Source organism: Nelumbo lutea, chromosome 3 (assembly GCF_056320005.1).
Source record: "Nelumbo lutea isolate HS-2025 chromosome 3, American lotus-T2T, whole genome shotgun sequence".
Lineage (NCBI taxonomy): Eukaryota > Viridiplantae > Streptophyta > Magnoliopsida > Proteales > Nelumbonaceae > Nelumbo > Nelumbo lutea.
Window position 1 is genome coordinate 64,036,299 of NC_142686.1, and position 27,571 is coordinate 64,063,869.

The following is a 27,571-nucleotide window of genomic DNA, read 5'->3' on the forward strand; positions in this document are numbered from 1 at the left end:
CTTCTAATTGCTTTGAACTTAAGAAAAATCCATATAACCCATAGGGACATTGAAATAAGCACTATAACTCATAATTAACTCCAATAATACCATACTAATCCTACTGAAACTAGCTTAGTATGAGGACACCATATATTACTATAAATAATAAATCATGATTTTATCATAAATAATAATTATGGGAATTACTGTAAATAGTAAGTCTGAAAGTTACTATCAATAGTAATTTTGAAATAACTGTAAATCCTCGAAAAATTAGAATCCTTTTCTTAAGACACCTACAACTAGAAAATAAATTAGAAGTGCTCAATCAATACCAATATCCTATCACTCAAATTCTGTTTATGTTGGTGTAGGAATTGGAAAACTTGTTTGTTTGTCTTTTGTTTTTTTAGTGATTTCTTTCCTTGCTTCAGTATCTGCATTAGCCATTCATTGGTAGTTGTGACTTTTTGATGCCATTAATTGTCCACTCACACTAGAAGTGTGAGTGCAAGATCAACTACGAAAATGACCTGCATGGTGGCAAACTAAGAGGAAGAAACATATCCTTTTGTCCTTCCTTTGAAAATGGCTTTTAGGATCTTCCTATGGGTTTGATAGTCTTTTATGATTTTGTAACTTATTGGAATTGCCCTTCACCATTAATAAGTGGTATTTGAATGAGATGTCAAGGTTCAAATCTCTATGCAGAACTATTAGAAGTCATTTCCTTCATTAGATGCAACATGTGTAAGGTGAGTATATTAGCAGTTTAGGAGGATTGGTTATAATGCCATATACTTATCTCACCAAATTTTCCTTTGGTCTGCATTATTGACTTTGGAAAAACTACAAACTAGGCCTCCTTATTGTACTTTTAATTCCACATACAATAAGAAAACTTGTATTGTACTAATTGTAGGTTTTTTGTTATTTCTTATTCTGTATATAATAGATAGGAATTATACCACTTCTTGATAGAAGTATATTTGATCTTGAAAATCATAACTTTCTCTTATCTTGTTTTTGATTGGCAGGTTACTCCAGGATGCTGGCATGACAGATATGACTCACTTGTCTTGGTAATACTTTGATCCTCGAGGTTGCTATTAGCTTTTGAAATACCCACTTAAAAGTTAAAATACATGCAGGCATGCTTTATTAGACTACTTTCAGTTTCTTCATTTTTGTCTTAGCTATTTTTATACGAGTGTTAAAGAGCATTTGCATTTAAGAGTTATGTGCTATAATGAGATGGATATGAGTGCAAGCGTCGTGATCAACTCTCTAATGAGGTTTTATGCAATTGGGTATGTAAAACTTTGGATCCATAGAAGTATTGAATAGTTTGGATTTGATGATTATCTAATTAGGTTGATTTTGGTATGGGATATTTCCTACATGAGGCGCATTGAGCAGTGGGTGAAAAGTCGAGCAAGGAGTGGATAAGAGGAATTGAAACTATTTTTATGTCAGGATTAAGAGAATGCACATGTTTGGATTTTTCACCAAGAGAGCTTTGTCACAACCGTTTGGAAATTGGGATAGGTTACATGATCCTCTTCTCCTTATCCATTCAATTTACCATATCCTCCTTGTTGTGTCTTCAGTGAAATGCTTTCTTATTGGCTCTATTTACATCTTTTGTGGCCTTCCTTTTGTTCCATTCTGACCAAGATGTCTCAAGCTGCTCCATAGTGTGATCAGAAGAAAAAAAGAATAGAAAGAACAAAGAAAAGATGAAGTTCTGAGGGAATCAAAGTGGTTTGGTAGTGCCCACTTTGTCTTATATATTAGGGTGTCATAAAATAAAGTAAAATGACTAGTATATCCTTGGGTACACTGATGTTACAATATATCGCATAAACTGATTTAACAACACTCTCCCTCAAAGTTGGGTCATATATATCTTTTATTCCCAACTTGTTACAAAGATCAATATGTCAAACACTTGTTATACCCTTAGTAAAAACATCCCCTAATTGCTCATTAGAATTGACATAATTTCACCCTTTTCCCATTGGTCCTGAATGAAGTGCTTGCCCACTTCAGTATGCTTTGTCCTCTTGTGCATCAATGGGTTGTGAGCTATGTTGATGGAAACCTTGTCACATTAAAGTGGCACAGGCTTTGGAACATCAAACCCCAACTCTACAAGATTGTTCTTGAGCCATAATATTTTAGTAATCCTGTGTGCTATGGTTCTATGTTCAGCTTTGGCACTAGATCTAGCCACCATTGTTTATTCTTTGCTCCTCTAGATTACCAAGTAACCTCTAACAAATTTCCAATTGCCTATGCTAGATCTCCTATTGTCAACTAATCCATCCCATTTGGCAATTGTATAAGCCTCCACTCTCAAGTGCCCATGCTTATAGAAAAGGATGCCTCTTCTAGGGTGTTTCTTGAAATATTTAAGGACTTGTTCTGTTGTTATGAGGTGTGTGGTCCTAGGACAATGCATATACTAGCTAAGGACTTTCATGGCATAGCCAATTATCTAGCCAACGATTCTCTAGAATTGCTTGGAATTAAAAAGAGGCTCACTATCATCTTCCCCAAGTCTATGATTGGTCTCAGTTTTTGTGTCAACCAGTTTGATCCCCCAACTTTGCGTTTCCCTTAAGCAAATATAGGGCGTACCTTGAGAAATAAAGATTCCTTTATTAGATATAACATCTTTAATCAAGAAAGTACTTAAAGGAACCTAGATCCTTTACTTCAAACTATGATCTCAAAAACTCCTTCAGCTTCTATATCTCTGACTCCTAGTTTCTAATGATGACAATGCCATCCACATACATTATCAAAACTACTATCAATTCTGTCTCTCTTAACAATAATCACTTTGGCACTGATTAAAGCAAACCTGTTTAACCACATTATTATACTTGCCAAAAGCTTTGGGCAACTACTTTAATCTATACAATTACTTGTTAATTCTTTATTGATAAAAAATAATTCTTAATCCTTAAGGTGGAAAACTTTCTCAAAAGTTTCTTCAGTATGAAAACCTGGAGTTTGAACCATGTATACTTCCTCCTCAAGATCACCATTTAGCAAAGCATTTTTAATGTTGAACTGATATCGGCACCAATCAAAATTAGCTGTAAGAGATGGAAAAATATGTATGGAGTTCATCTTGGCAATTAGAGTGAAAGTTTCTCTATAGTCAACTCCATATGTCTATGAGCAACCCTTGGCTTCCAAACTTGCTTTATAACTTTCTATTAAATCATCGACATGATTTTTTTACAAAGAATACCCACTTGCACTCTATAGGCTCTTTCTCTTCCTTCAAGATGATCTACTAGATCCTATGTGTTGTTTTTGTGAAGGGCACTGATCTCCTCCAACATAGCAGGGCCTCTGCAACATTCTTAGGAATAGACACTGGAAATGGCAGAGAGGTAAGCACGACAAGGAGAAAGGTTATCACAATTTTCAATAGGATACTTAGTAGTACCTTTGTGAATGACAATGGAAACATAAAGATCACAAAGACATGTGTAGCTTCAGTCTGATCTTGGGGTTGGCTTTATGAGATCCCATTGGCTTAGATTGTGTAGCTTCAGTCTGATCTGCACATAGACATGCATGCTGATCCTATAGTGACAAGAATAGACACAAAGAAAAGGCTGAAGCTGAGATTCCATGTATGAGGATACAAGAATGGGTAGAGGGAGGTGAATTTGCTTCTCCTTAAGTCCAGTATTCTCCTTCTAAGGAAGATAGAGAAAGAAGGTGAAGACTCAAGAAATGACATATCCATGGATATGTAGACTTTCTTTGAAGTAGGACCATAACACTTATACTCCTTTTGAGTAGTAGGATATCCAAGGAAAACACATGATATAAAATGAGGATCAAGCTTACCACTAAGGAGACAAGTCATGAACAAAAAATGACACCTGAAAGTATCAATGGGAATGGAGAACAAAGGATACTAAGGATAGAGAAGTTAATGTGAGGAATTAACTGGAGAATACAAGTTGGCATACGATTGATCAAGTAGATCTTTGTTGAGGTTTTCTAGGACATAGAGTTTGGTATATAATGCCATTGTTGGCAAAAATCTGATTCACGTCTTCTTTGAAATATCTTCACATATTATGAGAGAAAGATTTTGATTTCCACATGAAACTATGTAAAAATACCCTTTGGAAGTATTGTATTTCTTAAGAACTTCCTCTCTCAAATGGAGCAAGTAGATACTTGTACATCTTAAAAAACCATCAATGGAATTTCTTGTTGTAGAAGAGAAAAGATACAAGAGAAAATAATGTTTTTGAGAGTCAGAAGTGAGTGGGTAGCAGCACTTTTATGTGTATCATAGGGCTACAATAACAAGAGGGAAAAGATAGAACTACCTCCCAAGAATAAAAAGACAAAAACATTATAAAGAACATTACGTTAATAGTAAAGCACATAATACTCCCCCTCAAATTGGGTTATATATATACGTAAATACATACATACATATGTATATGTCTAGAATGGAAGAGAAAGAATAGAAGAGAGAAACAGTAGGTGAATATTTGCCAAAAGATGCCAGGGCGGCGCCCTTACTAACTTACATATTAGGATGTTTAAAATAAAAGGAAAATTACAGGAGCACCATTCATTACAACTTAACAGAGAAAAGACAATAAAATCGGCCCACTAACAGTTTAATAACAGTCCTAACAATATTCCCCCTCAAGTTGGGCTGTATATGTCTATCATTCCCAACTTGGTACATATGTCAACATGTCGGGTACCTTTAACACCCTTGGTGAAAATATCACCTAAGTGATCCACAGAATTTACTAAGGAATGTTGACTTCACTGGCTTCAAGTTTCTTGCGAATGAAATTTTTATCAACTTTGATATGTTTTGTTCTCTCATGCATCACAAGATTGTGGGCTATATTAATTGCTGCCTTGTCACAATACAATGACATTGGGTTGTGAACTTCAATTCCCAACTCCTTTAACATATTCTTCAACCACATCATTTCTGCAACTCCATGTGCCATCAACCATGCATGTCAAATCAGCATCAATGAATGTCTCTTCCTTCAAGTGGCCATGCTTGGAAAAGAGAATGCCTCTACCAGGATATTTCTTCAAGAACATAAGAACATGCTCTGCAATGGCAAGATGAGTGGTCTTAGGGGCATGCATATACTGGCTTAACATCGCAATAGCATAGGCAATGCCGGGTCTCTTCACTTAGGCAGTCTCTTTTTGTAGAGCTAAATACTCCAACCTTTCTCCTTTCTTTCTATATGTTTGTGACTGGAACTTGCAAAGTTATCTTAAATTGTCATAGGTGTCAATTTCAATAGGATAAGGCATGGTGAAAAATGAAGTAGACGACAGTGAAGGAATGGAACAATGGTGAATCATGGTGAACAGGCAAAGGAACGACAATGGTGCAGAGTGTCTTAGGGTCAGCAACGGCATAGTGGCTAGAACCATTTCGATTATGATGAGAGGTGTGTTAGTTAGGGATGGAGGTAAGGTTGAAGAAAGGTTGGAGTTCTTAAATAGATGTCTAGTATGTAGTTTTATTTATTCGGATCTTGACATTAGAGCTGTGGAGAAATGGGCGATCCAAGAATGGAAAGTCCTAAGTTTATCTTGTGTTTGAAGGATGGGGGATTCCTTATTCTTGTTCAATTTTAGGTGGAAAAAAGACGTGGAAGAAGCCCTATCAAGAGAATGCTTTGGAAAAAAGAGGAACCCTAAACCTTTTTTCAGCCGTCGGTCACCTAGGTTGCGATTGGAAGTAGAGAAAATGAAGTTCGTTTGGATTCTACGGGATACCGATGCATGCTTGGTGTACAGAGGTTTTTAGGGCAATAGGGAATGTGGGAAGTTTAAAAAAAAATTGACTTAAGAAATATAAGATAGGAAAATATACAATATTACAAGAATTCTTGTTGAAATGGAAGATGTTAGTTCGATCCCAACATTTTTGGATTTGTTTTCTCTTGAGGAAGTTTCAAACTTCGGATTGTAGTTGCTAGCAGAGATCCATTGTTTTGGTGTGAAAGGATCATAAGGCAGCTAGGGAGGTCATCAATGCAAGCAATCTAATGAATCCGTTAGTGCTTTGAGAGGCTTTGGGAGAGACACAGAAATAGGGGACTGCAAATGATGAAAGGGCAGGGTCCTGTGGTGTAAATTTGAAAAGTTACAAACCCTTGGCTCGAAAAGAAAATAAATTTTCAAATTTTGGCCCAAGTGGGCTGGCCTAAATGTTAAGAAACAAACTGGAGCAAGCTGGGCCTGTCCATTAGGTGGTTTGTCCCAACAACAGCCCAAATTTTGCTCATTTCTAAATAGAGGTAATCTAGCTTCGAGCAAAAGAGTAGAAAGTTTATAGGGTGTTGATGGAGAGAGGATACAACTTCTGGGGAAGACGACTGATGTTTATTGCAAGGGTGATTTTTAAGTGCTTCGTGATGAAATGTTCATTTGCTAGGGGGAGTCTTTAGAGAACACGCAAGGTACAACCCAAGAAAATTACTATGCTCAATCAACTTTAGAGAAAATGGGTGAAGGGTCTAGAGTTTGTGGAGTTTTAAGTATTGCAACAACGTCGCCTTGTCCAGATAGGTATGAGGAAGACTTGAGTCTGCACTTAGGTGTGGAGAAAGAGCTGATTGATGATATCTACTTCAGCCACAGTGCCTCAAAACATTTTCAATCGACGGTGAAGGAAGACTACGTTGACCCTTTTCTGCTTTATGAGTTTGGTGAGGGGAAGAGATTAAAAGTACTCAACTAAAGAAGGTGGGGGATGCATCTGTTTCGACTGTGGACGAGGATCAGCTCTTAGCCTTGATTCTTGAGGTTGTGGTGGGAAGATATATTATCGAGTACAGCTTTGTTATCTAATCAGGAGGTGCAAAACCTAGAGGAAGGGAGGATAACTAAAGATAAAAGCTAGGTCTTAGAAATCATAGTGGGGAAATTAGGTAAAGACCTTGGTAGGAAGACACAGGGACCAAGGAAACTTGGGTCAATGAAACAATTCCTCCTCTTTGAAATCATAAGTAAACCCAAAAGAAGACAAGGAGCAACAACATTGGGCATCTATTTCACAGTACCAAGGTATTTTCCAGGCTGAAAGATGCTCACAGGAGTACGCCCAAGTAGCAAATTTGAGAGTGTATGGAAGGAAATAATTGAAAGAAAAAACATGTTTGATCAGTGACAGTATTGCTGAGGATATATCGAACTGTTTTCCTGTAGGTGGTAACAAGGGAGGTAAATCATCAGAGGTCACTGAAGAGGTGTGGCAAAAGAAGGGGTGTTATCGGAGGAAAATGATGTTTTAGAATAAATTGATAAAGGAGAAGAGGAAGGGAAGGAGTGGAATTGGGTAGGGTTTGAGAAATTAAGCAAAAGGTGGATGTGGAAAAGGTGGTGGAAACTGGTCTCCAAGTAGGTAAAAAGTTGGGCTTATTGGTTTTAGGAGGGGAAGAATACACCAAAAGAGCATTCTAGGAGCTAGAGTTACAATACTTGATGAGTACTTAAAGGCCTTGATATGTCTTGGGTTGGCATTTCTTGGTTTTTGCCACTTGAGGGTTGTGTTGCTTTGACAGCAAGTATTTCGTAATGCAAAAGAGCATTCAATCCATCAAGCACACATTCCTTACCAATCATTCTCCCAGAAGTCAAATCCTGTAAAACACAGAAATCAGAAATAAAATGTTACACTGCAATTCAAGGATTTCGTAATGCAACTAATAGATAAAAGGTTGGTAGGAAATTTGGGAACATGATAGATTGAATGGAGGAGAACCCCATTATGTAAGGGCACGGTACCTTGTCTAGCAATGGTTGGTAGGAAATTTGGGAACATGATAGCTTGATTCCAAATCTCTTTTGTTGTATCAGTCCGTATAAAGTTCTTCCTCAGACTAGGGTGATGGAGGTTACAAACCAAGACATAATCAAATAATGGTCTTGAGGGGCATCACCAAACAAATATCCAAGCTTTCCTTTTGAGCTCACATACTAACACTTTTTGACCACTCCAAATAATTCAATCCATCAAGGACAGTAATAGAAACATGGAAACCCTAGCTTTCAGCCCCTGGATTGACCATATTCTGATCTCCAATGACTTTGGATATGGCTGAATCATTAGTAGACATTGCCCAAACACAACAAATGTAACAACCACAGAAACAACTTGTACCAGAAGATAGAAACAGCACTAACAAGAGAAAAAAACAGGTTTGTCTGTTTGTTAACAGCACACTTCTAGAAATCGGAAGACAAAGAACTCCTTCCACAAGATGAAAACAGTAGTAGAAAACAACTTCAAACACCACCAATCCAAAAAGGAAAGAAAAACTCTTTCAGCCAAATCTCACAGGTTATATACTGCCAAAAAGAAAACTGAGAGACAACTCTCCACAAACTCAAAACCCCATTACCAGGATACAAGAGAAACACCCAAGCAATCACCCTTTTGGTCCTATGACCAAAAGAAGAAAAGAACAGCAAAGAAACCCTTACCCAATCAAATCCTTTTCAGATTTGGAAAGTTTTAGTCTTTTCTAGAGAAAACAGAGAGGGAGAAGAGAAAGAAACATCCACTCAAGCCTTAAACTGCTGTCAAACCTGCTCCGATTCCGTCTAGAGTGGAAGAGAAAGAAGAGGAGAGAAACAGTAGAAGAAAAGAAGAGATTAATTGGCAAAAGATGTCAGGGGCGGTGCCCTTACTGACTTGTATATTGGGGTGTTTAAGCAAAAGGAAAATTATAAAAGTACCCCTACTTACAACTTAACAGAGAAAAGTCAATAAATTGACCCACTGATAGTTTAACAGTACCAACAATAATATGTATAACACACACACACACACACAACACACATACATTTCCAACTTGTTATAAAGTTTAACATGATGAGGAGCAGGGATTCCTTTTGTAAGGATATTGGCTAACTGACTTGTGGAAGGAGGACAAATGTCACTCATTTCCAACTTCTCTTTGATAAAGTGCTTATCTACTAAAACATGCTTTGTTTTGTCATGAAGAATAGGGTTGTTAGTAATGCTGTTAGAAGCCTTATCGCTTCAATATATGGCCATAGGCTCAGCCACAGGAATTCCTAATTCGAGGAGCATGTTCTTCACCTATAGCATCTTAGGTAGTTACCCCATGTTCCATTGCATGATACTCATCCTCTGCACTTGAGCAAGCCACAGCTGATTGCTTCTTACTTCTCTTACTTCTCCATGTTACCGCAAATATGCATTACCCAGAGGTTGACCTTCTATCATTCACAAAACATGCCCAATCTGCATCTGTGTATACTTCAACCTTCAAGTGCCCATTGTTATTATACAATGCCGGGATGCTTCTTTAAATACCTCAGAACCCTCTCAGTAGCTATGACATGTGAGGCTTTCAGGCCATGCATATGTTGACTGAGAACCCTAACAACATATTCAAAATCTGGCTGAGTTATAGAGAGGTACATTAATTGCCCTACAAGTCCTTGGAACTGTCTTACATCCACTACTGTATCTCCTCGCCTGTGATTAAGTTCAATAGGAGTGTTGGTTGGTTTGAACCCAAGTTTCCTTCTATCCTGTAAGAGATCTTGATATATTTCCATTGGGAAATGAAGATGTTCTTCTCGGACCTTACAAGTTGCAACTTCAACCCCTAGGAAATATTTAAGGGGACCTAAATCTTTAACTACAAACCATGAAGCAAGAAACTGCTTAAATTTCTCTATCTCTGTTTCCGAGTCACCTATGATAACAATATAGTTTCTTCCCTTCCCCCTTCACAAACATTGTATGGTTTGATTAAAACTGTTTAAATGCCATTTGCAAAACAACTTTGTTGCATTGGCCAAACCAAGCTCTTGGTGACTACTTTAGCCCATTAGTCCTCACTCAAGAAGGCATTTTTTTGCATTAAGTCAATGAAGATGCCATCCCATATTTGTTGACTGTTATGGACGCATTCCTCGGAAAGATGTACCATCGCCACCGGCAGCAACAGGAACCTGACCCACCACCAGATTAGATTAGATCATTTTCCTTGTTCTTATCTTATTCTATTGCTCTTATCTTATCTTGTTAGTAAGTTATCAGATTAGGATTAGTTTATCTTATTATCAGATTAGGATTAGTTTATCTTGTTATCAGATTAGGATTAGCTTATCTTATCCTTAGCAAGATAGAATTGGAAGTCTCCCTATTCAGCAAGGAGACTCCCTAAGATTAGGACTCTTGTAATCTCCTATTTAAGGAGACACCATTATTGAATGAGGATATCGAATATTCAGTTAAAGAAGTGAGTTAGGAGAGTTGGTGATCTCTTGAACAAATCACCAGAGGCACCAAGATAGGTTCATCAAGAGCTGGAAGGAACAAGGGAAAACAGGAGGTTTTCCCTGTGGACCGACCCGTGACAAGATCCTATTCCCGGGCCCTCAACATTGACATTGATAATAAAACTCATATGCAGTTCATCTTTGCAACAGGTGCAAAGGTCTTGAAAAATAATCAACATTAAACATTTGTGTGAAGCAGCCTTTTGTTGTACCTTATATCTCTCAATGGACCCACCAGCTATGTGTTTGACTGTCAAAACCAACTTACTCCTAACAGGATCCTTCCTTTTAGGAAGATCAATCAGTTCGCAAGCGTTTTTTATGTAGGGCATTAATCTCTTCATGGCTGATGGTACTATCTATTGTTTCAGGTACTGGTAATGTAACCTTACATTTGGATTTGACTTTACCCTCTATGTTATATGTTCCTAAATTTCCTTTTGGTCTAATGTTAGTTAGTAAATTAATAAAAACCTTGAATTGTTCCATTTCATTCTTCCCTCCTTATTGTGCCTTCCAAGATTTCGAGACTGGGAAGACGATTGGTGGAGGGTGTGAAGTTGGAGGATTGTTCTATCTAGATGGTGATGGTTTGCAATATGCCTTATTCCTCTACTACACTGTCACAGTGGCATTGTTGGTTGGGCCATCCGTCACTTCCTACTCTCAAGAGTCTTGTTCCAAAAGTAGTGTCTATCCATGAATTGTTATGTGAAGCCTCTTATCTTAGTAAACATCATTGTGTCTTCTTTGTTTCAAGGGAAAACAATAGTCTCAAGTCCTTTTGAACTTATTCATTCAGATGTTAGGGTCCTTTTCATACTTTCTTCGACTCACATGGCATTATATATCTGTCCTCTTTCTCTTCTACTCCACAACAAAATGGGGTGGCTGAGCAGAAGAACATACATTTACTTAGCACTGCTCGAGCACTTTTGAGCCAAATGCCGGTTCCTAATAAGTACTGGAGTGATGCTGTTCTTACTTCTTTCTTCCTCATTAATCGTATGCTCTCATTGATCCTACAGTTTTTCCTTCTCAGTCTTCATTTCCTTTGCCACGTTGGGTATTTGGCTATGCATGTTTTGTTCATCATTTGGGTCAGGAGTTGGATAAGTTGGATTTTTTTGCTCTTAAATGTGTATTTTTGGGATATTCTAGGACCTAGAAGGGATATAAGTGTTATTGTCCTACTCTTTGCCATTCCTATGTGCTTCTAGATGTGTCATTTCTTGAGAATGTTCCTTACTTTTCTTCAGCTGAGTCAACTTAGACCTTCCTATTGCTCTTCATAAAGGTAAACATTCTTGCACTGAACACCCTATTTCTCGCTATGTTTCCTTTGCTCATTTATCTCCTTCATATCAGAACTTTGTATATTTGCTTTCATTTGTGACTATTCCCAAGTTGGTTCATGATGCTCTTCTGTGACCAGAATGTAAGAAGGCAATGGATGACAAAATTCATGCTCTTTAGTCTAACTACACTTGGGACCTTACTTCTCTTCTTCCAAGGAAGAAAGTGGGTTGTTGATGGGTTTATACCATGAAACACCAAGCAGATGGCAATGTAGAGAGGTATGAGGCATGTTTGGTGGAAAAATGGTATATGCAGACTTATGGAGTTCACTATACTAATAATACCTTCTCACCCATAGCTAGGATGGCTTCGGTTTGCGTAATTATCCAAGAGCCTGGTTTGGAAGATTTAGTAGCGTTGTACAATAGTTCAGGATGAAAAATGTAGTGTTGATCACTCCGTGTTAGTATGGATACTGCTTGGGTGAAGATTGTTTCGGCAGTTAATATTGATGATATTATTATTATTGGAAGTGATAAATAGGGTATTGAAGAGTTGAAACATTTACAGAAACAGTTTCAAACTACGGACTTGGGGCACTTGAAGTATTTTTTGGGCATAGAAGTAGCAAGGTCAAAGTGGGGAATATCTCTCTCACAAAGGAAGTATGTTCTTGATTTGCTATAACAAACAGGTCTGTTGGGGGCAAAACCAGTAGATACCCCTTATAGATCCAAATATAAGGATGTATGAGCTTGAGAGTGATTAGGAGTCTTTAGATTAGGGAAATAAGTCCATATGAGGCCCATTATATTGCTGTATAAGGTAGGGGAATGGCAGGATTGAGAATAATATTATGCTTCTTTATATGTGTTTTTTAATAATAAAATAAAAAAGAACTTTTATTAATAAAAGAAAAAAGATTATAATTATCAAAAACAAAGAAAAAAAAAGGATTACATCGAAGAGGGTGATGAGAAATCACCAAGCTAACAGCCCAAAATTTAAAGAAATAATCCAGACAATCAAAAACAGAGACATTAATTCCTTGGTTTCTAAGTCAAATGAAGACCAAAAACCACTTCCAATTGATTCATTGGAAATTCCTTCAAATTCCAGTAGAATGAGAATCCAATCCATGATTCTTTTTCAACAAATCACAGTAACTTGGTCTCTTCCTCAAGCTTTGTCTTCAAATAGTTTTCTATTTCTTTTAATTGTGATGCACAATTATCGACTGTCTATTAGTGTTGTTAGAGTGAGCCGAATAAGGGTAATTTAGTAATCTTATGTCAGTTAAGTACTTTGCTTATGTGGCTGTTTTATTAGAGTACTCTGCCCCACACTTAAGTGAGGGCAGTTTAGTCTTTGTAAGTGTAATTAGAACCTAATAAACACAAGGGGGTCGACTGAATGTAAGATTAATCAGTTCGACTAAACCCTCCTGTTCTCTCTTTCTCTTGTCTTCTTCCTCATCTTCTTCTTCCTTCTTCACTGGTTCGGACTACTGTAGCTGCTCCAAAACATGGTATCAGAGCAAGGTTTCTGACCTGCTTCCGCTTGCAAAGCATCTCAGCTGTGTTCGTGACACCCTCCTCTTCGTTTCTAGTTGGTTAATGGAGAGAGCTGGTTCGCCTTAGGTCTGAGACATCACAGTTCGTTGCTCTCTGCTGCGCACAGTTTTCTTCATCAAGGAAGGTGATTTCAGCAGTGAATGGTTGGCTGATACTCTCAAAGGAAGGTTGGTTATTTAGTCCTCTTGTGTTGCTAGTATTTCTGGGTAGGAACCCTTCAAGAATCAGTTAGTACTGATTAGAACCTAGAGAACTAGGTTCATTGTTGCCCTAAAAAGGGCTGTGTGTGCAGTAGCCGAATGGTGTAGGGCTGCTGTGAGTTGTTGAGTGGTGTTAGGGCTGCTGTAGGTGGCTGAGTGGTGTAAGGTGGAATGCAGTGACCTTGCCAAGCTCCTTGTGGTCGTGTAATGCCCTCTTAAGTGTGTTAAACAAATCTGAACTGGGTGTAGCAGTTTGACTGTGTTGTGGTGCTTGTGATGCGCAATTTTTTTTTATTGAGTGGTTGTAAGAGGGCCTACTGTTGTGTTGTGGTGCTTGTGATGCTTATGTGGGTCGTAGGTGTGTGAAGTCAGCAGTAGTGTAAAGAAGAACAAGTGTGTGCTCCCACTGTTGTATTTAGGGGCTGCAATAGGTGCTGAAGTATCAAACTGTGAACAACATCAATCGGCTTGTAGCTGAGAAGTAAGGTTAGAGGCAACTGTGAAAGAGTACAATGGCAGCAATAGGAGATGGCTACAATGATCAGAAACCTAATGTGGTAATTTCCTCCGACTACCTAGGGGTACAAATGACCTCAATTAAGCTGAATGGGGAGAACTATGTTCCATGGGCCAAATCAGTGGAAGTGTTTCTCAAGGCAAAGAAGAAAGTAAAGCATGTAAGAGATGAAAATCCATCGGAGGACTCTCCAAGGTTTGATGATTGGGAGCAAGAAGATGCTCAAATCATGACTTGGCTGTGGAATAGTATGGAACCTAAAATTAGTGCCAACTTCATGTTTCTTGATACGGCTAAGGATATATGGGAGCATGCTAAGAAGCTATATTCTGGACAAGATAACACAACAAGAGTGTATCAGCTTTATCAGGAGTATTTTGATTTACAACAAGGAACCGAAACACTAGAAGAGTACTATGCCAATATGAAGAATATAAGGAATGAAATCAATGTCTATCACCCCCTTACTCCAGATATTAAAGTTCAGCAACAGCAAAGGGAGCAACTAGATGTTACAAGATTTTTAGTGGGGCTGAAGTCGGAATATGAACCAGTTAGAGCCCAAATATTGGGGGGCTCTACTCTTCCTACACTTGAGGAAGTATTCTCAAGGCTTCGTAGAATCTCTTTGGGATAGACAGAGAACAACACACAGTTTGATAGATCAGCACTTGTGACAGCTCGAGGGGTTGGATATAGTACAAGAGGGGGAGGTCATGCTCCCTGAGGAGGCCGTGGCAGTTCCATGATTAGTCGGGGTGGTCGTGACTCAGGGGGAGGTCGTGGCAGAGGGAAGAATAACTCTACAAGGAAATGCACTCATTGTGGTAGAGAGGGACACACAGTGAATTTCTGTTATGATCTACATGGCCCTCCCTCTAAATGGGCTAATCATACTGTAGCGGGTGAGGTTGATATCAGTAACAGTAAACCGGCAGACCGAACTCATCCCACATCTACATCTACCTCTGGGAGGGAAATGGTGAGCGTACCGCGTGATGAGTATGAACGGTTCCTTCAAACTACTTCACAGCATACCACTGCCACACTTGCCCAATCAGGTATTGCTTGCATGTCATCTATAACCTCTCCCTCGATTATTGACTCTGGAGCCTCAGATCATATGACCGGGACTCCAGGTGTGTTTTCTTCTCTCTCTGAAACCTCCACATCACAAACTGTTACATTTGCCAATGGGTCCTCATCTCCCATATGTGGTGTTGGTAATATTGACATGGCTCTTGTGCCCTTATCATCTGTTTTATATGTCCCTAAGTTTCCATTCAATCTTATGTCTATTAGTAAAATAACCAAAGCTCTTAACTGTTCTGTTACCTTCTTTCCTTCCACCTGTGTTTTTCAGGATCTCAAGACGGGGAAGAAGATTGGTGGGGGGCATGAAGCTGGTGGACTGTACTATCTTGACGGTGGTGGATCTTCAATTGCTCTTCAGACTTCGCTTACTCCTCTACAATGGCATTGCCGACTGGGACATCCATCTCTCAAGGCTCTCAAGATTTTGGTCCCGTCATTGAGTCATTTGTCAGTTTTGCAATGTGAGTCATGTCAGTTTGGGAAACATCGTCGTGTGTCCTTCAGTCCAAGAGTTGAGAGTCGTATGTTGAGTCCTTTTTCTTTGGTTCATTCAGATGTTTGGGGTCCAATCAAAATAGAGTCTTATAATGGGTACAAGTATTTTGTCTCCTTTATTGATGATTGTTCAAGAATGACATGGATTTACTTAATGAAAGAAAGAAGTGAATTGTTTTCTATTTTTCAAAAATTCCATGCTGAAATACGCACACAATTTGGTGTTCCAATCAAAATTCTCCGTTCAGATAATGGTCGTGAATACTTTCTTACTTCATTTCAACAGTATTTAGAACAGCATGGCATTATTCATCAGACATCATGTGCATACACCCCTCAACAAAATGGGGTAGCTGAACGGAAGAACCGTCAGCTTCTTGAAACTACTCGGTCTATTCTTCACCACATGAATGTTCCTAAACATTTTTGGAGTGATGCTGTACTCACTGCATGTTTTCTCATTAATCGGATGCCCTCCTTCATTCTTCATGGTCGGTCCCCCTTCTGTATCTTGTTTCCCACTTTATCTCCATTCCCATTAATTCCTCGTGTCTTTGGTTGTGTGTGCTTTGTCCACAATCTGAGCCCTGGAATAGACAAGCTAGATGCACGCTCAATTAAATGTGTCTTCCTTGGCTACTCACGGACTCAGAAAGGGTACAAGTGTTATAATCCCATTACCCGGAAGTGCTATGTCTGTCCTGATGTCACCTTTTTTGAGTCAGTCCCCTTCTTCTCAAGTCTTGAAGCACCCTCGTCTCCACCCGCACTTCCTCTTCCTCTCCCTGTCAGTGATCCAGTTCCAGATGTTGTTGTTAGAGTAGACTCATCACCTCATCCCATGCAGATCACCACCGAACGTCCACCAATCCGGCAAGTGTATACACGTCGAACAGCACTGGCCCCTCCTCCAGCTTCTACCTCATCTGCGGATCCTCTCATGGCTCCTATTGTTGAACCCTCAAACCTTGATCTACCCATTGCCTTACGGAAAGGTAAACGCAGTTCTACCCTCCATCCCATTTCCAATTTCGTTTCATTATCTCGTCTTTCTACATCACATCGCCAGTTTGTTTCCCTTTTATCCTCTATTTCCATACCTAACAATGTCTAAGAAGCTCTCAGTTCACCTGATTGGCGGCAGGCAATGGAGGAGGAACTTTCTGCTCTTCAACATACTCAAACGTGGGAACTTACTACTCTCCCACCTGGTAAGCATGCTGTGGGATGTAAATGGGTGTATACTGTGAAATACTTGCCAGATGGTAGTGTAAAGCGTCTGAAGGCCAGACTTGTTGCTAAAGGTTACTCCCAGTTGTATGGAGTAGACTACATGGAGACATTCTCTTCGGTGGCTAAGATTGGTTCTGTTCGTGTACTAATTTCCCTGGCAGTTATGTATGATTGGCCTCTGTTTCAGCTTGATATTAAGAATGCCTTTCTCCATGGTGATCTTGTGGAGGAGGTATATATGGAGCAACCACCTGGGTTTGTTGCTCAGGGGGAGGATGGTAAGGTATGCAGATTGAAAAAGGCAATTTATGGGTTGAAACAATCGCCGCGTGCTTGGTTTGGGAAGTTCAGTGAAGTGGTGAAGAGTTTTGGAATGAAGCAGTGCCAGGTAGATCACTCAGTGTTCAGCTACGACTCAGAAGCTGGGAAGATTCTATTAGTGGTCTATGTGGATGATATTGTCATTACTGGCAGTGATAAATTGGGGATTGGCAAATTAAAGGTATTTTTGCAAAACCATTTCCAAACAAAAGATCTTGGAACATTGAAATATTTCTTGGGAATAGAGGTTGCCAGGTCAAAACAAGGTGTAAATCTGTGCCAAAGAAAATATGTTCTTGATCTATTGGAAGAAACAGGACTGTTAGGTGCAAAACCGGCTGAGACCCCTATGGAACCAAATGTTAAGTTGAGCAGTGATACAGGAGAAGTATTTGAAGATCCTGGAAGGTATAGACGACTAGTGGGGAAGCTGAACTATCTAACTATCACGAGACCCGACATATCCTTTGCAGTCAGTGTGGTGAGCCAATTCATGCAGGACCCTCGTATACCTCACTGGGATGCAATTCTTAGAATTGTGAGGTATCTGAAAGGAGCTCCAGGCCGTGGACTATTGTATAAACCAGGAGGAAAACTTGAAGTAGTGGGGTATACAGATGCAGACTGGGCAGGCTCAGTGAATGATAGAAGATCTACTACGGGCTATTGCACATTTCTTGGAGGAAATCTTGTGACGTGGAAGAGTAAAAAGCAGACGGTTGTGGCCAGAAGTAGTGCTGAAGCTGAGTATAGGGCCATGGCACATACTACCTGTGAGTTAGTGTGGTTGAGGAATCTTCTACAAGAAATTGGGTTTCACATGGATAAACCTATGAGACTGTATTGTGACAACCAAGCTGCACTCCATATCTCATCCAATCCTGTATTTCATGAGAGAACAAAGCACATAGAGGTTGATTGCCACTTTGTGAGGGAGAAGGTCCTTGCTGGAGAGATAAACACAGAACATGTGGGCTCGAATGATCAATGGGCAGATTTGTTTACAAAAGCTCTAAACTCAGGGAAAGTGAATCATCTATGTAGCAAGCTGGGATTATATGACATATATTCTCCAGCTTGAGGGGGAGTGTTAGAGTGAGCCGAATAAGGGTAATTTAGTAATCTTATGTCAGTTAAGTACTTTGCTTATGTGGCTGTTTTATTAGAGTACTCTGCCCCACACTTAAGTGAGGGCAGTTTAGTCTTTGTAAGTGTAATTAGAACCTAATAAACACAAGGGGGTCGACTGAATGTAAGATTAATCAGTTCGACTAAACCCTCCTGTTCTCTCTTTCTCTTGTCTTCTTCCTCATCTTCTTCTTCCTTCTTCACTGGTTCGGACTACTGTAGCTGCTCCAAAACAAGTGTGTCGGCTGGTTATTAGAGGGTTTTTAAAATGAGCAAACTGTGAAAACAATTTGTGATTGTTTCTTTTCTTTTTTTTTTAATTTTATATGTTGATGTATATGTTTTTCTTTTTATCCTTCTCTTTTTTACTAGACAACCTCTTCTGAATATATTTTACTCCAATAAAAGGAATGTTCTATTTATTTTTTTCAAAGCTGTTGCTTTGCACCTACTCTGTCTGACCTTGATGAGTGTGTTATGCTTGCCAAAATTGGGACATTTGTAAAAATGTTGGTAAATACAGTTGTGGTGTTAAGAAAATCCATTATGATCTAGTTAATTGTTTTTAATTGCACAGGGGTCTTGTCAATGACACCTATAAGATGGATCTCATTCTTATCTACCCACCATACATGATTGCATTAGCTTGCATATACATAGCAAGTGTACTCAAAGAGAAAGACACCACTGCATGGTTTGAAGAACTTCGTGTTGACATGAATGTGGTATGTCTTCCTTCAAATCTGAATTTTCAATTTCTTTATTTGTATAACCATGAGAAAGACACCATGGCATGGTATTTTTTTTTTTATAAGTGATTCACATTTTATTGGTTTAGTGTAAAAGAATGTTGATTTACAACAATTTGGCTTGCCTCTTCTACTAAGTTCTTTATCTCCCTTACTACATTCCTGAATAGCCATGGTCCCAGTATATTTTATGTGATCCAGGGCACCACCACCCAACAGCCATCTTCCATGATAACTTCTCTATAATTTAATGATGTCCCAAGCTTCAGTCCTTGATGCAATGCTAGTAGCTGTCTGTGATGACTCTCATTATATGCCATCCTCTTATGATATCAATGTTCTCTTGGAATTTATTGCTGTGGTGTGATGACTACTGTGGTACAAGGGGCTGGTTGTGCAGGTAGTAATCTTTAAAGGCAACCAGAGAGTTCTTGTGAAAACCAGTTTTTTTTTTAATCTTTTTTTGATCAGCAAAAGAGAGTTTTTAAAAACATAGGTTTAAAATAAAGTTTTACAGCTTGTAGATGGGAATAATGCTCCCAGACTAGTATATTTCTGTCCCACTTTACAGCGCAGCCCAAAACAATTGTTGCCTCAGTGCCCCTTGTTTGGCAAGATAATAAGCTTGCCCGTTTGTGCTCCTATTGACCCATTTGAATTCAGCCTCTACCTCCTTTGCAATCTTTTCCACTTCCCTAATAACATCAGGGGCTACAAACACCCAAGAAATCAGCTTGCTGACCACCTGCTGCACAATCTCCTCAGTGCTCTTTGATTTGTTGCTAAAGACTCTTCTGTTCCTTTCTGACGAGATTACCCAAATCACAGCTGCAGGAATGGTTCTCCATATTAATTTTCCTTTTTTCTTCAGGCCTTGAATATCGCAAAGCAGCAGATCTTTAACTGAAATTGGCATGACCCAACAAAGATCAACAGCCCCTATAAAATGAAACCAAACTCTGGAAGAGATAGGGAAATGGATACACAGATGGTCTGTGGATTCAGGCAATAGACCACACAAACCACACAACAGAGAAGGGAGATGAAGACCCCTTCTATCCAGATTGATTCTTGAGAGGCATTTGTTCAGCACCATTGTCCACACAAGGAAGTTAGACTTCGAGGGAGAACTAGAATTCCACACTTGATGGCAGGGAAAGTCAGTAACCCCTGTTCTACTGAGCTTAGAAGTAAGGGATTTGACTGAGAATCAGCTATCCCTACTTCAGGACCAACTCCATTCATCTTCACTATTAATATCTATAGACTGCTCCTGTAATATCTGCAATAGCTGCAGTACCCCATCTATTTCCCAATCGAACAGATCTCCTCTAAGCTGAGGATTCCATACCAACTCCATTCATCTTCACTATTAATATCTATAGACTGCTCCTGTAATATCTGCAATAGCTGCAGTACCCCATCTATTTCCCAATCGAACAGATCTCCTCTAAGCTGAGGATTCCATACCACTATATTGTTAGACAAAACATAGGAATCTGCCACTGATATTTCCTGGTTAGCTGCACATTGGTAAAGGGGAAAAGCCTCTGCTAAAGATCTGTCCAAACACCAGGGATCTTTCCAAAATTTCAGCCTACCATCACTTCCCACCTTAAATCTCACACCTTCATACATCATAGGGAGACATTTAAGAATCCCTTTCCAAACCAAACAACCCCAGTTTGTGAATGGATCCTGAGACTTTCAATTTCCCCAATCCACCCCATATTTTGAGGCAATTAAGACCTCCACCAAGAGAATCTTTCTGAAGCAAACCTCCAACATCATTTACACAACAAAGCTGAATTTACCACCTTCAACCTTCTTAGTCCCAGACCCCCCTCAGCTTTAGGCAAACATACTTGGTCCCAATTCACAGGATGCATTTTGCTCTCTTCTTCCCATCCTCTCCAGAGAAAAATTTGCTGCAAATTCTCAAGCTTCTTCGCTATTTTAGTTGGAATGGGAAAAAGGGACATGAAGTAGGTAGGGAGGTTGGCCAGTGTACTTTTGATGAGGGTCACTCTCCCTCCTATAGGCAAATACTTAGCCTTCCAAGAGGCCAGTGTTTTTCCCATTCCCTCAGTGATTGGATCCCAGATAGCAGAAGAACACTTAGCTCCTAGGGGAAGGCCTAGGTACTTCACTGAAAGGAATTCCACCTGGCAAGCCATCAACCTTGCATAGGTTTCCAGATTTGGAACAGGGTCCAGTGGAATGATTTTGCTTTTATGAAGATTTACTTTAAGACCTGAGACTACTTCAAACCAGCAAAGAATTCCAAGTAATAATTCCAACTGATCAGTTGAGGCATCAAGGAAACAGAGAGTATCATCAGCAAACTGCAATAAATTGACTTTTTCCGCTTCCGGGGCTATAGCAAAACCTTTCCACAGACCATTAGCTGCTGCCTTAAGGGTGAATTGGGACAGGAGTTCTGTTATGCAAATGAAGAGCAAAGGGGATAGAGGGTCCCCCTGCCTAAGGCCCCTAGAACTTAAAAAAAACCCCGCAGACTGACCATTAATCAACAGTGAGAATTTGGGAGAGGAAACACATACTTTGGTCCAATTCCTCCATTTCTGACCAAAGTTCATTTTCTCTAGCACACAATCCAGACACCTCCAGTTTACATGGTTATATGCTTTTTCTATATCCAGCTTAACTACAAGGCCCAGAGAACCCTCCCTTAATCTTGAATCAATTAGCTCATTTGCTACAAGGACAGAGTCAAGCATTTGTTTCCCCGGGACAAAAGCAAACCGACTTTTTGAGATTACACTACTTAACACCTGTTTCATGCTTGCAGCCAGCACTTTTGCAAGAATTTTATAGAAACCATTCAAAAGGCTGATGAGTCTAAAATCCCTAAGATTTGTAGCCCCTTCCAATTTTGGGATCAATGAAATGAAGATGGTGTTAAGACTTCTTTGCAAGGATGCATTACTATGGAAGTCCTGGAAAACCTTCAACAAATCAGACTTAACAAAGTCCCGACATTTGATGAAAAACAAGTTAGACAGTCCATCCGGCCCAGGAGATTTGTCACCATCCAAACTCCAGATTGCTGACTTAATTTCTTCTTCTGAAAAAGGCCTCTCAATAAGCTGATTCTGATATGAACTTAGTTGCTTGAAGGCTATCTCCAAAGGAAAAGGTCTCTTGTCCCAAGTTTCCTTGTAAAGATTCTTGTAGAAAGAGGTGGCTACTGATTTGATTCCAGCTACTGATTCCCCAACTCTATCTTCCCATTCCAGCTTGCTGATTGAAGAAGCTCTCACTCGAGCATTTGCCATTTTATGAAAGAAATGAGAATTTCTTTCTCCTTGCCTTAACCAAGTTACCTTGGCTCTTTGTCTCCATTTAATTTCTTCCTTCACAGTTCCCTTGTCAAAGTTTGTCCTAGCCTGAACCCTCTTCAGTCTGAACTCTTCAGAGATTAGACCCTCCTCTTCTGCCCTATCAATATCTGAAATAGTTTTCAAGTAAGTTCTTTTTTCAGGCTCTAAGTCAATACTATTCTCTAGCTTCCAGCTTTTGACCTTTTCTTTAATTTCTCCCATTTTCTTCGCAAGAATATAAGAACTAGTACCCTCCACCAGGACTTCACACCACACCAACTTCAGGAGAGAGATAAAGTCGTCTTCTTCAAACCAAGAATTCTCAAACTTGAAAGGAGTCTTTACTTTTTCCCTGCCCCCACAGACTAGCTGAATTGGTGTATGATCTGAAACAGGCCTAGGAAGGGACAACTGTTTAAAATCCGGAAAGACTTCCTCCCAATTTGAAGAGACAAGAAATCTGTCCAGCCTAACCAGAGTAGGAACCTCCTGATTGTTTCTGCAGGCAAACTGAGCTCCTACTAAAGGAATGCCGAAAAGCTCAAAATTATTTATGAATTCAACAAACAAGCTCATCTCCCTTGTCCTTCTATTTCCAGAATTTCTTTCCTCTGAAGATAAGGTGGCGTTGAAGACACCTCCAATTACTGATGGACAAGATAAAGAACCTCTCATGACAGCCAATTCCTCCCAGAAGAGACTCTGTAATCCAGCTACTGAAGGTCAACTTTAAAAGATATAAGTTTATAGACCATAGGATTCCAAAGAGTCAATAAGCCCCTAGCACTTCCGGTAGCTGATTTCACCCTCCATCTAACTTGGCCCTCCCCCCAAATACTCCTAATTACACCTGCCTTCAGAACTTCCAGCTTAGTTTCTTGCAAAAGCACAATTTGTGAATTCGATCTTTTAATAGCATCACTCACCACCAACTTTCTTCTTCCCGACCCTAGACCCCCTACATTCCAAGAAAGAATTTTTAATTCCAAAGGAAAAGATAAAAGAAAGCGATCCACTCCTCCTCCAAGCTACTATTTGTGACTCCTCGAGGTCCCACCACTACTACCTGCCTTATCATTTAGCCCCCAGGTCAACCTCATCAATTCTTTGTTTTTCTTCGAAGAAGCCCCCCTCCTTTTCTTGCCGCCAGTTTTCCTCTTTCAAGCAGAATCCTCTATACCACTTCTAGATATTTGATTGTTTCCCTTTCAAAACCTTCCAAAGAAATCCCCCAAAATTTACCCAACCCCAAAAGTTTTGAGGTTACCCAGGATGAAAGTGGCAGGGACTCAACCAACGTACCTATATTGTTTGACATCCATAAGATTGAATTCATCGTCACCCTTGATGTTCCATTGGAACAGTGTGGAGCCCCTTGATTTGATTACGAAAACAAGGGAGAGCTCATCTTTCCTTTGTCTTCTAAGTTGACCATAACCGCCATCGGTGTCACCTCCAAAACTTCTTCATGCAGCCTTGCTAGGGCGAGGTTCAGACCCTTCGTCTGATCCATCGGAACCACCTGGGGAGTTGACGACTGTCCCCGATGTATAAGAGAAGGAGAACCAACACCCTCCCTCAAACTTCTCCCCTCCACCTCTATCTAGTTGGCAATTGGGTTTTCCGATAAAGAATGGAGATCCATGGCTAAGACTGGTGTTTGGTTGGCTCGGTTTGAATCAGACAGAGCTGGGTATAAACTAGGAGACTCGAAGTTGAGCAGACGTGGCTCGCTCATTAACTCTATTGGGTCAAGGGTATGTTTCTCAGCTCTCTTTCGGGTCGAATGGGTATTTGGATTTTTCTCCTAGGCTCAAGTGTCACCTACCTACATCCCTAACTCGACTGAAGCCTGGCCTTTCTCCCCTAAAATCTTCCTTGATTCCCCTTTCTCCACTTGTCAGCCTGAAGGTTCCATTTGTAACCCTGTCAGACAAACTTTAATCAATTCTTTTAGTTTTTCAACAACTATCCCTCCTACCCCCCTACAATTCAAAATTTGAAAGCTTTCCTCAGTCCCTATTCCTTCTTCAGCATCTTGGCCGTCCGAAGGCAAAGAGATCGGATGGCCCTCATTTCTTCTGCTAAGAGCACCTTCCTCTTCTCCTTTGACTTCTTGAACTGGTATTGTTCCCACCGATACTCTTGGGGACAACAAAAGGCTATAGGACCGATCTTTTCTACCATCTTGATAGGTGAAGTTTTCTCCTTCTAGAACCAATGTTCTTGAAATCTCTGACCCTTGTTTCCCTTTTTGGTGAGCTTCTCCCTTTCCTAGATTGTCTGGTCTCCATCTTCGAGTTGAAGGCAAGATCTCCGGCCAAATTCTAACCAAGTAGAGGACTTCACTGGTGGCTATTTCAACTTTCTCTAGGATGGGGCTACCTCCTCGCACTCTTATACGAGGTTCCTTCAACTTTCTCTTGGTGAAAGTGTGAAGCTCCCTTGGTGCATCAATGAACTATTGCTTCAGAGGTTCCTTCAACATCTCAAGGTTCATGGCTACTGCTGCTTCAATAGTAAACCTATTTCCATGAAGGTTGCTTTAACATCCTTGCAAACTCAAGTCGGTTTTCCCACCTTGAGTTTGAGTGGTGATTTAAAAGGCGTGCCTGAGGCGTGCCTAGGCGCACATGCGAGGTGCATTTTGGGGTATGCGCCTCACCCAAGTCCTAGGCGCACCCCTTTCAAAAGGCACACGCCTGATGCGGCTTGTGCTTCAACCTAGGCATGCACCTTTTTAAAATTTTGCGCCTTTTGCCTTTCTTTGAGTCTAACGGCTAGGTTGGGGGCTCCGCCCCCAAACCCCTGACCACGCCCCTCGAGGCAAGCCTGAACAAGTCTATGTTAGGGTTTGAAATTCTTATTTCTCACATGTCGAAGCTCTAAGAACCCCCTAAGGCTTGCCTCGAGGGGCGTGGCACAAAGGCGACTCATAGAATCAAGAATGCAATATGTTTTGTCACATTAGCAATTTGAAGCAATGCAAATAAGGAAAAAATGAGATTGTAGGTTTTACATGCTTGAAAATGCTTTATATGTTTGCTTTTATTTTTAAATCTTCATTTGAATATGCTTTACATGTTATTTTTATCTATTTTAATTTTAGATAATTGGTTTTTTAAAACATTTATTTTAAAATTTATGTTTATATTTTTTATTAACATTATGTTTAATATCTTTTGATTTTTTTTAAATTTTTTTGAATTTTCTGACTTTTTTTATTTTTTAGATTTTTTTGTAGTTTTGTGCCTTTCTTAAGAAGGTGTGCACCTCGCCTTGCGCCTTGCGCCTTGCGAATTGTGCCTCAGGCGCAAATTGACCCTTGCACTTTTAAAACACTAAGTTTGAGGGAGTGTGTTGAGAGAAATATTATATTTGGTTGTATTTGGGTATATTTGTAATATTGATAAGTTGTGGCAACCTATATGCATTTCTGGGAAAAAAGGGGCTTCTGTGTAATTCTGATATATTTTGGTTTGTTGCTTATTTAAGCTAGTGGTTGTATGAGATTAGGGTTTAAGGAAGAGTGAGTGAGGAGGAGTGAGAGAAGAGAGTGTGAGAGTGAAATCATGTATCTCTTGTTCTCATAGTGGATATTTCTCCTCTCCTCCCGTGGATGTAGGCTACCAAGATGAGCCACGTTAAATCTTGGTGTTCTCTCTATTTCTTCTTATCTTTTCTCTGTGGTTTGCTATTCCATTTTATGTTTTATGTTAGTTGACATGGTATCAGAGCGATTTTATGTTGTTTAACAATAAGGAAGGTGATAAGATATCACCCCAGAGAAAACATGACTACTGACTCAGAAACTCCAACTACAAGACTTCAAAATAAAAAAGAGGATTTCTACACGAGCAACAGCATTCCTATTGGTACCAAGGCCCTAATTTTCCCCTTCAAAAACCTCCTCCTGACCGTTGACGTCTTCATTCCACCTCTCACCTCTGTTTTCCTTCTCCTTTAGGGTTTCTTCTCTCTTCTTCCTCTCAAAATTTTCAAAGGCCTTCTTAGCAAATTCCTCTCCACCCCAGAAAAACAGACCCAGGCTTTTGCTGAACTCTACATGTTTTTTAGCCGCTTCCTCAATGGAGATACTTCCTGAAATCACCACTTTCCTCTCAAAGATTTTATCGTGCGATCTCTTACAGTACCCTATCCATGTCTTATTAGTACCAATTCTCATGTAGGAAGAAGTGGAGGGATGCCATACAAATACTCTTTTTTTGATAGAATGCCATAGAATGTCAAACAAATACTCTGAGGCTATAATTTTGTACACATTTGTACTTCATTATTTATTTATTATTATTATTTTTTGTACTTCATTAGTTTTTCTTGTACCATCCACTTATGTGAATGTTAAGTTTATACTTGTATTCCCCAGAGTGGTAGTGCACTTAGTGATGATGATGATGATGATGATGGTGATGATGATTAACAATAAAAAAAAGAATGGTAGTGCACTTGCTCATTTTCTGACATTCTGGCATCCCTCAAATATGGACTACCATGGTATTCTGCAGGTAAAGAACATCTCTATGGAGATATTGGACTTCTATGACAACTATAAAACAATCAATGAGGAAAGGACCAATGCTGCTCTTAACAAGCTTGCTTTAAAGCCATCATTGGTTAAGCTAGAATAACGAGTTTCGCCAGGTCCTATTTGTTTTGTTTGTTGTCTAATTTATATATTCCAGATGATTCAGTCTCATAACTTGCTGCAAAGCTGATATGCAATTATATCTCATGGAGGAAGAATGGAAAATGGTGATTGATATCTTGTGTCTTTATCCTAACCCATACTTAGAATGAAGCTAACCTTTCAATCTCTTAACACTTGTAAGTTGCATCACTAGCTTTCTACTTGTGCACATCAATTCCATATTTCTCTTTAACATCAAAGGTTCAAAATATCAATATGATGTGGATCATATGACCTACATTGTATTAGATTTTCAAGGGGGTCACTGGGTCAGTACATGGCATGAGTAGATTACTAGAGTCCATGTGCAATTCCATCCATGTTGCACAGTTTCAGCCAGTATCGTATTGTAGAGTAGTCCGGATCTGCATATTCATTAAAATTAGTATTTTTTTCAAGTACTACTCAGATTTATATTGGTTTCATAAATGTACCTATGCATCTTAATTCTTCCACCAGATCTTATCGTTTTCAAGTGTATCTTGGTACTAGCGGAAAAAAAAAAACATTAATTTTGATCCCAGCTATCCAGGGTCTTGAGAGGGATAAACCGGATACAGTCTTTAA

General features: G+C 39.5%; 1 protein-coding gene across 2 annotated transcripts in view; it reads left to right on the forward strand.

Annotated features, from left to right (window-relative positions):
* LOC148865338 (cyclin-C1-1-like) overlaps positions 1-27,138 on the forward strand; it is a 47,382-nt gene extending 20,244 nt beyond the window's left edge. For both annotated transcript variants that reach the window (XM_088976895.1, XM_088976894.1), the window contains exons 7-9: positions 1,020-1,064; positions 18,781-18,928; positions 26,823-27,138. In XM_088976895.1, the coding sequence (XP_088833021.1) occupies positions 1,020-1,064; positions 18,781-18,928; positions 26,823-26,945 (316 nt within the window). In that variant the 3' untranslated portion in view covers positions 26,946-27,138. The remainder of the gene's footprint in view (positions 1-1,019; positions 1,065-18,780; positions 18,929-26,822) is intronic.
* Positions 27,139-27,571: the final 433 nt, after the last annotated feature.